The sequence below is a fragment of the Haliotis asinina genome, unplaced genomic scaffold (assembly GCF_037392515.1).
Source record: "Haliotis asinina isolate JCU_RB_2024 unplaced genomic scaffold, JCU_Hal_asi_v2 scaffold_17, whole genome shotgun sequence".
Lineage (NCBI taxonomy): Eukaryota > Metazoa > Mollusca > Gastropoda > Lepetellida > Haliotidae > Haliotis > Haliotis asinina.
The window spans coordinates 825,336-839,072 of record NW_027133889.1 but is presented as its reverse complement, the minus strand read 5'-3'; the positions used below and the strand labels follow the sequence as shown (position 1 = coordinate 839,072).

The following is a 13,737-nucleotide window of genomic DNA, read 5'->3' as shown; positions in this document are numbered from 1 at the left end:
GAGGGGATGATTCATTCTCCAGTTTCTCCTGCTGAACAGAGAGATATCTCAGTAAGGCTGTTTGCACTTCGTGATGTGGATTGACCTCCATTGTATGTATTTGCTTTTGTAATTCATCCGCTGCCTTTAAATAGGAAAGAAACACGTGTGAAGAAGGAAGAACACAAAATAAGGCTAGGGAGGGCAAACAGAATATATTGTGTAACATGATTCTATGTGGGAAATTACTCAAACTCAAACCATCCCTTTGAAAATGACACCTTTTCTGGTTGGCACACCTGTATATTCGTGCCTTCCTTTGCGTTTCATGGATTTAACTGTTTTATCAAAATACAAGTTTCACTTTGAACTATACTAAAAATTGTCACTGTGCAAAAACTAATAGCAGAACCGGTAATGGATTACAGAATACCGAGGGTGACTAAGACTCTTTTTCATTTAAGAATTTTATGATGATATTGCATGAGAACGATATCGCGCACGTTTTGATGATATGTGTCCTTTTTCATGAACAAGTGCTATCTTTAGTCCCAAGTGAGAATTTATGCAATGCCAAAACATCCCTTTCTTCATTCATTTCCATATGACATCGAAACGATATATAAGGACTGCTACATTTGTGTCTGACGTCATTCCATTTCAACTGGTGAATTTGTCTAAAAACTCCAAATGTGCACATACATCTTGTCTGGGTGTGACTGTCGCATGTGCTGTGTCTTGCAAAGAAGGGTAAAGCCTCTCTGACTCAGTGTTCCAAGACAGGTGTTTCAGGAAGGACTTCATAATGGCTGTACACTTGCCCTTGTCCATATCCAGCTCGGTGGGGAACGAGGTACATTTGGTTGAATTCACACGTCGGTCTACCCTTGTCAGGAAGTTTGTTTTTTCCTGACTCACATGGTAGTCTACAGCGAGGTGGACAACTTTGAAATCAAGATTCGTATCCTTCTTTACGTGATTAATAATCAGCATCGCTAAGCTGGTGTTGTATTTGGTGATCGTCTTCATGTTCCCATCTTTGCCTGTGAATGTCAGGAGCATGACAGGCTGTGTAGGGGAAAACACACACACACATCACACAAGACAGATGCAGGTACTTTCCCCTCCCAGGATGGGTCTATCATTTTCAGTAAGCTGCCTCCAGCGATGATTTACATCAGTTCTACTAAACAACCCTGAGCGCTTCACCAGCAAGCGTCATGTCACCACCTGATGAAACGGCTGTCATTCATAGAATATTGCCTCCAGTACTTTGTTACCTATTTCCCGAAACTGGTTTCTTAGAGGTGACTTAGATATATGTTTTAAGTCCGAGACCTGTGTAGTCTGTCCACCTTGTCGTTCAGCAAACGCTACCGAGGGGAGATAGTTCCCCTTGAACCAGCGTCAAAACCTCATACATTTTCTTCCCCTTAAAAACTTCACAATCATTTTGCATGTCCAGTACATAATGACCTATGTACAGTAGTGGGGGGGTTCCACATCGTCTGATGAATCTTGTTTGTATAAAGTCATGTACTTTAATATTAAGGACTTTAATTGTTTACTGAGACTGTTCATGGCTGTGTCCATGGTGTTTAGTTGATTAAAAACCTCAGGGTAGCTCTGTCGTATCATATTTTAGTATACCCACGGTGCTCTCATGTGCTAATTTAAGCTTCCTGTGTTTCAGAAGGCACGTCTTCCCGACGTGTTCTGTCTGCCAGCAGCAGTTTTCCCTGAAAGGCCCCGCCCCCTACCTACTGCCCTGCCTACACGCTGTATGTGAGACGTGTGTAACACCTAGAACTGATGGTGTAATGTCATGCTCTACTTGTCAGAGGCAGGTCGATCTCGAAGGCACAAGACTCCAGAAGGATGCAGTGAGACAGAAGGAAATATTTTATCTGACAGCCAAACATCGCCCCACAGAGCTTCTCTGTACACATGAAGATGACGGCAACCAGGCTGTGTGTTGGTGTCAGCAGTGTGAAGAGTTTCTCTGTGAATACTGCCAGACTATGCACAGTAGCCTTAAGGTTTTCAGAGAGCATGTACTTCAAAACATTAGTGACTTGGTACCGACTGTCTCCAACATTCCAACATTTTGCAGCACCCATAAACACGATTCACTTTATCTGTTTGATAAAAGCTGCCAGAAGTTAATCTGTGCGAGATGTAGGCTTGGCGATCACGCACAACATGACGTTGAGGAGCTGGATGTGGTTGCCGATGCTGTAACAAAACAGCTGCACCTTCATAAGGATGTTTTATCAACGCTACAGGATCACCGTGAGTTAAATATAAATAGCGTCATGAATGAAAGGAAATCTACTCAGAGAATGCACAGCATTTGGAAAGAAACGATTGACTATACATTCCAGACACTGGGATCAGAACTTGATCAAAGTGAGAAGAAATTTCTTTTCGATCTTGAACGTCAGTCAAAGAAAGCTAATGCAACACAACATGCTCTTCTCTCCACTTATGAAAACGACTGGCAGATATGCACAGGAGTTTTAGACTACATCAACAAAGTCCTTCTCTATGGCTCAAAGTTAGATATCCTGGCCGTTGAGAGTTCTGTAAGGAACATGACTCAGACATTCCAAGACACTGCTATACCCGAAATACATGACAATCCTCTTACTCTCTGCAACAACAGCATGTCAAAACTCAAGGCCATCACATCAGGATTTGCCTCTCTTTTAACAAGTCAGTCTGTTAAAGGTATGCATGTTGGCAAAACGTAATTGTTTGAATAATTACAGGATGTGTACAGATGGTTTGAGTGCATTATATCAAGACTGATATTTATGTAGCCCTATCATTTGAGTGTCTCGTCCAGACTCGATTATTCACAGACCGCCGCCACAAAGCTGGAATATTGTTGTTTCTTTTATTGTTCGTAAAACTAAACCCACTCACTCCCTCACTCGATGCCCTCACTTCAAGCTCACTGGATCACTGGCATGGCGCTTTACATTACATGCTTTTTAACACGGACTTTGTCTTATTGAAATTCGTGTAATATTTCTATTTATCTCTTGTCTTGTTTGTACATTTGTAGACGCAGATGCTCAAACTGATGATGTTTACAAGGCCGACATGGAAATGAAACACAACATTGTGAGTATTATCAATGTTGGTATTATCATGAGTCTTACCTGCGAAGTTGACTAAATAGTCATGATTTGTTTTAACAAGCAAACTAAAATATATAGTGCAAACTAAAATATATAGTTTTTGTTGAAGTATGATTTATCGGAGCTGATGAACACTTCCTGCAAACGCCATTGCAAAAGAAGTACATGGCCACACAAGATCAAAGACTTTACGTAGCAATGTGACAAATATCACATCACCCAGTCTAAGTATTAGAAGGGAGTCCATGCAATGGTAGACTAACAACTAGTCTCTGAAATTAAGATATATCATGTACAAATGCTCATAGTACAAAAAATACAATACAATGAAAAGAAGCCCTGTGACCTTAATTTCTAGACTTGCCACATTTCCAAGACTTGTGTGGGCTTTCTTGGATATATCTGCTTTAAGGTATGTGCAACAGACTAATGCAGTGGGTCATATTAGAAGCAGGTCATGCAACATATGTCAGTTTATTTCCTCCCAAAACAACAGGTAATAAAAGTCTCTTCTGATGTACATGTTGTTTTAACAAGAATACAGACAGCCTAATGGTCACATTATTGATCATCCTTGTGATCAGTCTTGTTTGTTTACAACAAAACGGGTCACTTCTAACTCAGTAGCATACTTGCGGTGAAGGTTGGCCATCAAAAAGCTAGAAATTTCCGAATCATGATCACGAAAACCATGTATGTACTACCTAACAACAATGTGTAGTTGAAGACATTTGTTGCAGATCATTGCACAACTGAGGACGAAAACTGATTCAGATGAGAAACATTGAAAGGCTCAACGCTGAAATCAGAACCTTACCTTTGCATGTACTCTCATCTTCATATATTATATTACACATGTGATATAAACAATATCATTAAATGTGCTTTCAATTTGAAAAATGCTTTAAGGCAGAAGCCCATTAAAATTTTCTTCTCACTTTGATAATTTTTCCTGTAGTTTCTGTTCAACTTCTCCTTTTTTTTACTAAGGACAAGCATTAACTACATTTACGAAAGTCAGAAACAAATGAATTATAAACATGAATTAATTAAGAAACAGTTTAAATACACATACATCCTTATTCATCAATCGATAGTGTTCTGACTAACGAACGACCGATGATTATGAGACAGTGACGTCATATCGTTTCTTAAGAGTGAGTGAGTTTAGTTTTAGGCCTGTTTTAGCAATATTCCAGCAATATCACGGCGGGGTACACCAGAAAATGGGCTTCACACATTGTACCCATGTGGGGAATCGAACGCGGGTCTTCGGCGTGACGAGCGAACGCTTTAACCACGAAGCTGTCCCACCGCCTCCGTTTCTTAAGGGATCGGTTCAACTGAGTTGAGTTGAGGTGAGACAGAGTGTAACTATAAACAGAACATATATTGATAAACAGCAGTAATGTCAAATGTTTACTACAGTACATAACTGAGTCATAACTTACAGACTGCATAGATTTCATATATTTACTTACAACAATAACTCACATAATTCCCAAATCATTGCAGACATATTAGACTGGGACCGACTGTGGATAAAAGTATGGTATCCTGGATATTTTACCTATTTAAAGGGTGATGATCACGAACACATACAGTACCAGGTTGAAAAATGTATTTTGACACTCAAAATTAAAAAAATAAAATGGTCGCCAAATTCGCCTAAAATAGTGGTAGGTGTGCACGTTAATTTCGCCAGTGATTGTATCTCCACCTCCTATATTTTGAAAACTCCACTTTTAAAGACATTGAAAGGGTGCCTTTCGTGAATAAATAGGATTCCAAGCTGAAAAAATGTTTTTGGACTTCAAATCATGAAAACAATATGGCCGTCATAGTCGTCTGACGTAGTGGTAGGTATGTACAGTACATCATCACCTAACGTCGGCGGAAGTCATTTGTGGTGTGTAGGGTTGAATGTTGTGAATAGAAATTGAATAGCAGAATGCTTGCGCATGTTAAGTATATAAACATAAGTGAGAAAAGTATGTGGATCAATAGTCTGTCTTCTGAGGAGTAAACTCTATTTTCTATCCGTTTTCTTAAATGAAACCAATGCGCCTCGTTTTACGAACAGTTAATCGCTCAAAGGCACGGCGTGTGTTTACTGGCATGTCTCTGGGACCATGGATGAGTGCAAGTGATGACATGTGAACATGTTGGACCGAGATACGTCTTGATATTCCTCACTATACTGAACAATATCTTGATCTTGATGTTGATGTCTCTGCCACAGAGGTTAATTGCCGAAAGCATTAAGTGTACGGCACGTGCTTAAAGTGCATAATGACAGGTACGGTAGTGGTGATCTCACCCAGTGACCTGTTTTATATTGCATCGTTGTCTGTAGCAATACATGTTATGAAAACATGTTGTTTCTATCCTAAATAAGTGATACACTGGTGTTTTTACTGTCCTTTTGGTGTTTATGGTATGTGGTATCCAAATTTTACGTATATATTGTTCTAGATCTCGTCACAGTATGGCTGCAATACTGTAGTTGTGGCGTTAACTATTAACTGAATCACTCAGTCGTTTTGACACAGATGTAAATGTTCTTTTCTGCAGTGTAAAAGCACACATGCGTACATATTATGAATAGACTGTCTTTGGGGAATAGTACATGACAAGTAAATAGTTTCGTATGTTTTCAGCGCCTTGAAGAGAAAGAAGTAATCAAGGAGAGAGCTGCAAGAACCATCGACTTCCTGCTCTGTAAGATAGTACTAGCCTTCTCCTCTGATGATCCGTAATCATATATATACAGTATGGTTCAAAATTATTGAGAATAGCTAAAGCATTTCATATTATTAAACGAGAACAAATCAGATAAAATTGAATGTATTGTGAAAGTGAACTGACCTTTTCATGTTGTGTAGGTAACAATTTAATATTTTATCAAGTCTCCTTGAGCTTCACGGCACAGTCTAAGACGGGTAGGCATACTTCCTATCAGAGAGGTTAGTGTCTCGTGAGTTATGCTGTCCCAGTATCGGACCACTTCTCTCTTCATGTCTTCAATTTTTGTCAACCCCTTTTGATTCACACATTCCTTCATCATCCCCCAAATGTTCTCAATGGGATTTAAGTCAGGACTATATGCAGGAAATGGTAATGCAGTCACATTTTTCTCCTGAAACCACTGCTTGGCATGTTTTGCGGTGTGTTTAGGATCATTATCTTGCTGCAAAATCCAGTCATTTCCATAAAACACATGTGCACTTGGAAGGAGAAAATGATCTAATATGTTAGTGTAGCGTTGACTTGTCAGATTTCCCTCAAACACACACAGCGGGGTCGTTCCTAATAAGGATATCCCTCCCCATACATGAAACTTTGGGCTGTATTTAGGTCGTCGATACAACGGTGCTGACGCAGACTTTGTCCATATTTTCACATTATTGGGATATACCCATATTGAGCTTTCATCAGTAAAAATCACATTTTCCCAGTCAAAGTTTTCATGTGCCAAACACCACTCAACACGCCTGTCTTTATGTTCTTGTTTCATGAGAGGAGAAGGAATTCCAGTCTTTTTCTCCCATCCAAGATCAATCAAATTTCTTCTAACTGTAGATTTTGATACAACTGTTGATCCCCTTTCTATCATTTCATACCTGATGTTGGAGATGCTTGCCCTTTGCTTTTTAGACGCTAAAATTCCCAGCCGGACGCGATCTGAGAAGTCCAATTTTCTGGGTCTCCCTGCTCCTTTCTGGTGCCCCAAATCCTTTCCCTCTTTAAACTTCTTCCTAATCCTATACACAGTAGAAAGAGGAGTTCCTGTTCTCTCTGCCAATGTATTTACATCATCAATTCCTTGATTACACAACTCAAAAATCAACCTTCTTTTATCTTCAGCAGACATTGTTGACAGTGCTGAGGAAAATGACGTCTGCTACAAATTCAGGGGAGGTAACCCTAATTGTACTATACTCAGTAGGCCAAGATGAGCTACCTCCCTTATACCATTACTTAGTTTTAAGTATCAGTGAATCAGTTGAGGTGTTAGGATAGCTCAAAGTAAGAAGAAAAATTCTCAATAATTATGAACCAGACTATATATAAACCTCAGCCCGACTACTTCACATTTGCATCAATAAGTCCGTTTCTGTCATCATGATAGTAAACACATGCCTCAGGACAACTGACATAACACGAAACGTGGTGTACGGATTGGTGCTACATGATTGGACACAATAAAAAAGATTAATCAATACATTTATTCTTGAATTAATATAACCTGTGTTGCGTTGTGCGTCGTAACCACAGTTTAAAAACTGAAAACAAGACAAGAAGATTACATGAAATCCCTGCTCGCTCAATCTGTACTTTTCTTCCAAGTGGTTAATGTGGACGAATGAAGGATCAGCTGTCTTTATCACATACTAAATCCTTCCGTATTTTACTATGATCTAATGTTCTCGTCACGATATGGCTGAACACGATATGGCTGAAATATTGCCGATGTGACGTTAAATATTCACTCACTCACTCACTCACTCGTATAACCAAGAGGCCCCTTGTCTAATCTCGCAGTAAAGGAAATGTACACATTTATGTCACAGGTGAGGCCAGAGAGTGGGGTGTTCATAAACTGAACTCAGGACCTGTAGACAGATCTATGCTGCTGAAGTGTGAGTACATCTATCATCTACCTTATATCTTATATTATATACCTTATATATCATTTGTCAGATCCAGTATGTGAGCGGTTGAGTTCGTTCGGTAGAATCATTGGTCTTCGTCTATCCTGGCTTTATCCACTCAGTCCTTTGGACACGTGTAAATCGTGTGCTGGGAATACTGAAACTAATGAGCGTGATAACAAAAGACACAGTATGTATGCCATACCTCCATTAGTATGACGGACACAAAAGTAGACGAACATTATGACAGAAAGTCAGCCGCCTAGCCTAGTCTTGTGTGCTGGCGATTAGGTGCCTGACTCTGAGGGTGGGGGGCTCGAATCCCCGATGGGACTCAACCGAAAGAGTAGACGAATTTGTACTTTACTGAGAAAGTGAAATCCCAAATATGACATATGTTGCAATATTGCGGCCATATCGTGAAGAGAACATGTTTGATACTGAAATGAAAGATGTTTATATTATAAAAAAATGTCGTCAAGGGACAGTAAAACAACTAGGATATCACAATACAATTAAACTTCATGTAGAAAGTTAACACTAATAGGACAAAACAATATATAACAGGGACTACATATCGCCAACAACGGGATGTAGATCACCGTACTAGGGACTTACTTACTTATCTTACCTGTATGGACCCTAGCTGGATTTACATCGTCCATTCAGCCTTTGGCAGTGGTAGGAAGATGTAGCTAAAATTTAAGAGAACGAAAATGGTATGGTTGAGCAAAATTGACTGAGAGTTTTGGGCACTTACGTACCCAATCGCAAAGACAATAGTTTTACACTACTTCAAACCCCCTTTAAGGGTACAGGCACTTATATAAATCGCAGTTGCTAATTTATACCACCATATGTTTAAAATACAAATCATCCTTTTACAAAATGCGTTCCAAATCTATGCTATAATTCTATTCCCTTTAAACATTCAATTATTTAATGATGACTAGAAGTATTAAAAAGTCCTTAACAGCCGTCACAATGAAATATTTATCCCTTAGCAAAATCAATGCAATCAAGCAAAAAATCTAGTCTCTAAAATTTAATTCAAAGTAATTTTGAGATTCTGCTGAGTGTTTCAATGATTTCAAACTGATTCAGAGAAATAGCGTTAACAGTTTCATCGGGCTATAGATTTACAGACATAATTGCGCTTGGTAAAAATGACAGAGAATAGCTTTGTCCTCTACAGTTAATAGATTAACATTGAATGGTACTTGGAAGGACTGTGTCCAATTTTCAAAACAAACAACCTGCACTATCAGTTCATAAAGCTTTGTTACCTCCAAATATCTAAACAAACAATATATGACCACAAGATCTCTGATTCATTTAGTTTCTAATCACTGATGTACAATAGACAACATGAAACTGAGCTGTCAGAGAAGAAGAAAAAAAAACTTTACTGAAAATGCCCGAGCACATAAAAAACACACGTGGAACAGTGCAATCATGCAGTATGAAAAAGAACATTACAGAAAGGCTGAGACTTTAACAAGCCGAACGGGAGAGAGCTAACTGTATGGAAAAAATGGGAACTTCATAACGAGAGAGTTCTGTTTGCAGACTAGAATCGTTTCAACACGTTCCGAGTTCGTGTATACAGACGTAGGGGTGAGCGACTGGCACCAAAGTGTGTCCAAGAGGTGCACCATTTTGGTGAAAACCGTGTCATGGTATGCGACGGGATTTATGGTCAGGAGAGGACACGACTTGTAATCCTTCATGGAAATTTGACTGTTCAAAGGTACAGAGACGAAGTCTTTGGACCAGCTGCGTTACCATTTGTACGTCAACAGCCGAGAGGTTTGATCTTGCAGCAGGACAATGCATGTTCGCATACTGCCAGGCGTGAACGTCAAAGTATTGCCCTGGCCAGATCGATCTCTGAATGCGAATCCGACAGAGCATCTCTTGGATCATCTTTATAGACAGCTGAAACGACGTCAGCCTCCACCAGCAAATCGACAGCAGCTGGAACAAGTTCTCTGTGGCACAGAATGTGTATACTATGGCCAGAAATTAATGAGAATAAAATGCTCCATTTGGATTTCTAGTATAAACATCCTTGACAAGCTATCAAGTGCTTGGCTTCTTTCAAGAGACGACTGCGTTAATCCATTTTCATTAGTTTGTGAAGAGTTATCCCCCCTTGCTTACTTGCTGGCAGACGATATTTTTAGTGATCCTCGCTATGGGCGAATTAGAGAAGAGTAAGTTGATTTTAGAATATTATAACTAGGATATCAGATCAGCTAAAGCGATTTTAAGTAGAACAGGCATCTCGTTGTCCACTGTTTATCGTGTTTTGAAAAGAAATACAAATGGATATGGCACTGAGCACTAGGGAGACGTAGGTAGGCCTGTCGGTGACAGGAGGCAGCTCCGAATTCTAAAAACAAACAAAGGAGTGTAGAAAACGTAAGGCTGGATATGATTGACAGATGAAGTGTGGTTGTCTGTAAGGAAACCATTAGAACGGAGCTGCAGGCAATGTGTTGGCAGAAAAGTCAGGACAACAACCCAAACATCGTTCAAAGCATTCACGACCCGTGATGGTCCCGGGATAGAATAGGCCTTCAGCAACCCATGCTTGCCATAAAGGGCGACTACGCTTGTCGTAAGAGGCGACTATCGGGATCGGGTGGTCAGCCTCGCTGAACATGTCATCGGTTCCCAATTGCGCAGATCAATGCTCATGCTGTTGATCACTGGATTGTCTGGTCCAAACTCGATTATTTACATACCACCGCCATATAGCTGGAATATTGCTGGGTGCGGCGTAAAACTAGACTCACTCACTCACTCAAAGTATTCACAGGCCTGGTTTCGGACACAAATATGACATCATTACATTGGCTAGGCTATAGCCCTGACCTAAATCCAAAAGAAATTGTTTGGAGGCTTATGAAGGAAAGTGTCAATAAGAAAAATCTGACAAATATTGCTGAAATGAAAGAAGAGGTGGCCCGATTTTGGGACAGCATGACCCACTACTTTGTATTTTCTTTGATCAGTAGTGTGCCCCGCTGCGTTGATGCCTGCGCTGCTGCCCATGGTGACTTTACAAAATACTAACTGTTCACCTATCTTTGAATCTAGAGTTATGTTCTGCTAATATTCACATTTAATACGTGGGTATTGAGTGAAATTAATGCAGTCTCATTTCCACATGACCAATGGCGATTGCAATAGCTAGTTAGTCAGATCCAGGGACTTCGGGTTCACTGGTGGATGGGTAAAAAACACCCTCGTAATTTTTTTCCATACCGGAAACCTGACATTATACTTAACTTGTAATTCAGAATAACCCCGAAGAAACACACAGACATTGAGGCAACCGTGCCGATGCGAATTTTAACAAAGAAAGTACGAAAGTACCTGGCAATGAAATATCGCTTCATCCTTATTTTCACGTGCTGGAGAGGTGTCCTATTTCGCACGCAATTTCTATTCACTACAAGGCATGTGCAGCTGTTATGTGATCAATTATCCAAGTTCCACTTGTTTTACCGACAACTTGCCTATCAGCAAGTTTCTCATTATACCACATTTGTCCGTTTATTCATTAAATGACAGCGTATGGGAGCAGAAACTCCTCTTTCGTTTGCCCTCGGTGTGTTTACCCGCTCACCAGCACCTAGCTGATAGAGTAACCTAGAATTTCATTTTCAAATGTATGGGATAAGATAGCATTATTATCGTCTGTGGATATATTGCTGCACATTGTTTCTACCTCTTCGATCCACACTCATCACTTTCTAGAAATAGTCGCCTAACAATAGCTTACTGAATCGCTCTACTCTACATTCAGGATAAATATTATCAGATAACCGAACTCCACCTCCTGTACTGTGTGTGTATGTGTGTGTGTGTGTGCGTGTGTGCGTATGTGTGTGTGTGTGTGTGTGTGTGTGTGTGTGTGTGTACTAGATGAATGCACCCATCTCACAGCAACAAAGTGTTTGTGTTATACTATTTGTAATCGGTTACATTGTAGTTATTCAAATATCGCTTCGTATACTTATCACTTTATAAATTTATTATTGTAACTTGTGTCATGTTTTGTTCACAATCCAACTATATGTCTTATTTTGTAGATATAACACTGAAAATGGGCTATATATACAAACCTAAAGTGTGCTTCTCAATATATATCAGGTCATCTCTTGTTTTCCCAGAACAACCGCATTTGAGGCTTTTGTTTTGGAAGGACAGTTTTACTTTTCGCTAGAAAGACCTCTTCCCAGATTTTACTTTTCCTAACTTAAAAAATCAACATCAACATTTTAATGATACATGAGTGTTTAAAATCAATTTAAAAATATCGTTCAAGATTAAGCTACCAATACAATTGTTCTCCGAAGCAGGATTGGAACCACATATCTCATGTCTATAAACAGAAGCGCTACCGCACGACCACCGGGTCGACGAAGGTGGAGGGGTTAAATTATCTACTCATTGTCACTGTCATTAAATTGATTTTACGCACGCTTCTGTTATTGTTATGTAGCTTCATTAAATGATCAGCTACATTGTAATTACCCATCACTGACGGTATATGTGTTAGAGAAAACACTTCTCCTCGGTTTGGGTAGACAATGTAAAACCATCGGAGTTGGGGAATTTCCCTCCCTCTCCGGTTTTACATTGTCTACCCAAACCTCTGAGGCTTGTTTTCTCCTATACATCACCAACAACTGAAGGTAGCTGTGCACATAGATATCAGTATGAAACTTAACGGCTTATGTCTTATTTACGTCTAAATTCATATGTTGTAGGTACACCGCTGAAGTATGACAAAGACAGAGCCAATCTCGACAAAGTCCACATCAACACAGATGGAGACCTAGTCAACAGGAAGTCGGACACCAGACCTGCAGGGGAGGGGAGACTGATGAATTACATGGGTACATGCAGTACCGTTCCCCTCCTCCAGGATGGCTGTCCTCAGTACTGGGAGGTGGAGAACAGGGTCCGTCTGTACAAACCACTCTCAAACAACAATCTCATCCTGGAGGTTGGAGTGTGTAGGGAGGAGGAGAAGGACATGCGTCGTTTTATAGCTGCACGTCCTCACTCCTACTGCATGGGCGTCGCCTACTGTGCTGTACATGGAGGGATATGCAGGAGGATATATAAGGAGAGGGAGTGCGTGTTGCATCTGCCTAACACTCTCCCCAACACAGCAGGGACATCACACACACTACATTACGGTGTTGTCTATGATGACGCCAGGAAGAGGATTGTTTTCATTGATGTGGAGGAGGAGAAAGTCATGTCGACTTTAGACAATGTAGACGCTAGTGAACCACTGTGGCCGATGTTCGGGGTGTATAACCCAAGTGTCCTCACTGTCAGCATGAGACTTGTAGCTGGCACCGACATCAACATCACAGAGGTGACGAAAGCAATGATTGTCAAGGCACTGTCGTGATGTCATACCTTAACAGAGTTTGTATGATGATGACGATAGATCAACACAGATATGTAGATATTTACTTTACAAAAAAAAAAGAAATATATGTGCACCAAACGCCCACATATCACTGCACAATTCCATGCATGACAGGAGGATTTCAGGATGGAATAACGGCATATGCGATCCTTGTATTCGAATTCAGTAACCATGTATTCTACTGAGGAGCAAATACAGCAGTCATGGTGAAAACTAGAAATTACACAGACAATATTTCTCAGATGTCAACAGTCCGTGTGGTACGAGCACGGGCCTTATGAAACTATATAAATGAGAAATGAAATGAGCATTAATTGCATATACTGTTTGAGTATATAATTATGATTATCATAGCTTGCAGTGATGTAGGTAACTACTTGACATGAAACTGTCAAGTTCTCGTGGTTGCCTCCTTTCACAAAGCACTAAGGTGATCGTAAGTCACCAAGGTAACCTTAGTGTAATGTTAAAGAATGGGAGTTAAGTGAAACCTTAG

The 13,737-nt window shown here is 40.1% G+C and overlaps 1 protein-coding gene across 1 annotated transcript; it reads left to right on the top strand.

Moving 5' to 3' along the window:
- The first annotated feature begins 1,678 nt into the window (after nucleotides 1-1,678).
- On the top strand, nucleotides 1,679-13,304 carry LOC137269791 (uncharacterized). The gene is made up of 5 exons (XM_067803630.1): nucleotides 1,679-2,709; nucleotides 3,050-3,108; nucleotides 5,786-5,846; nucleotides 7,700-7,768; nucleotides 12,565-13,304. Exons 1-5 carry the CDS (start codon nucleotides 1,800-1,802, stop codon nucleotides 13,218-13,220), a joined length of 1,755 nt encoding a protein of 584 aa, XP_067659731.1. The 5' UTR covers nucleotides 1,679-1,799; the 3' UTR covers nucleotides 13,221-13,304.
- The last annotated feature ends 433 nt before the right edge of the window (nucleotides 13,305-13,737 follow it).

What these genes read in the sequence shown, in the direction of transcription:
- LOC137269791 (XM_067803630.1), top strand. Translation starts at nt 1,800, where the DNA reads ATGTCATGCTCTACTTGTCAGAGGCAGGTCGATCTCGAAGGCACAAGA. An exon ending in AACCATCGACTTCCTGCTCT is followed by an intron (nt 5,847 to 7,699) that starts GTAAGATAGTAC and finishes TTTATGTCACAG; the next exon opens with GTGAGGCCAGAGAGTGGGGT. An exon ending in CAGATCTATGCTGCTGAAGT is followed by an intron (nt 7,769 to 12,564) that starts GTGAGTACATCT and finishes CATATGTTGTAG; the next exon opens with GTACACCGCTGAAGTATGAC.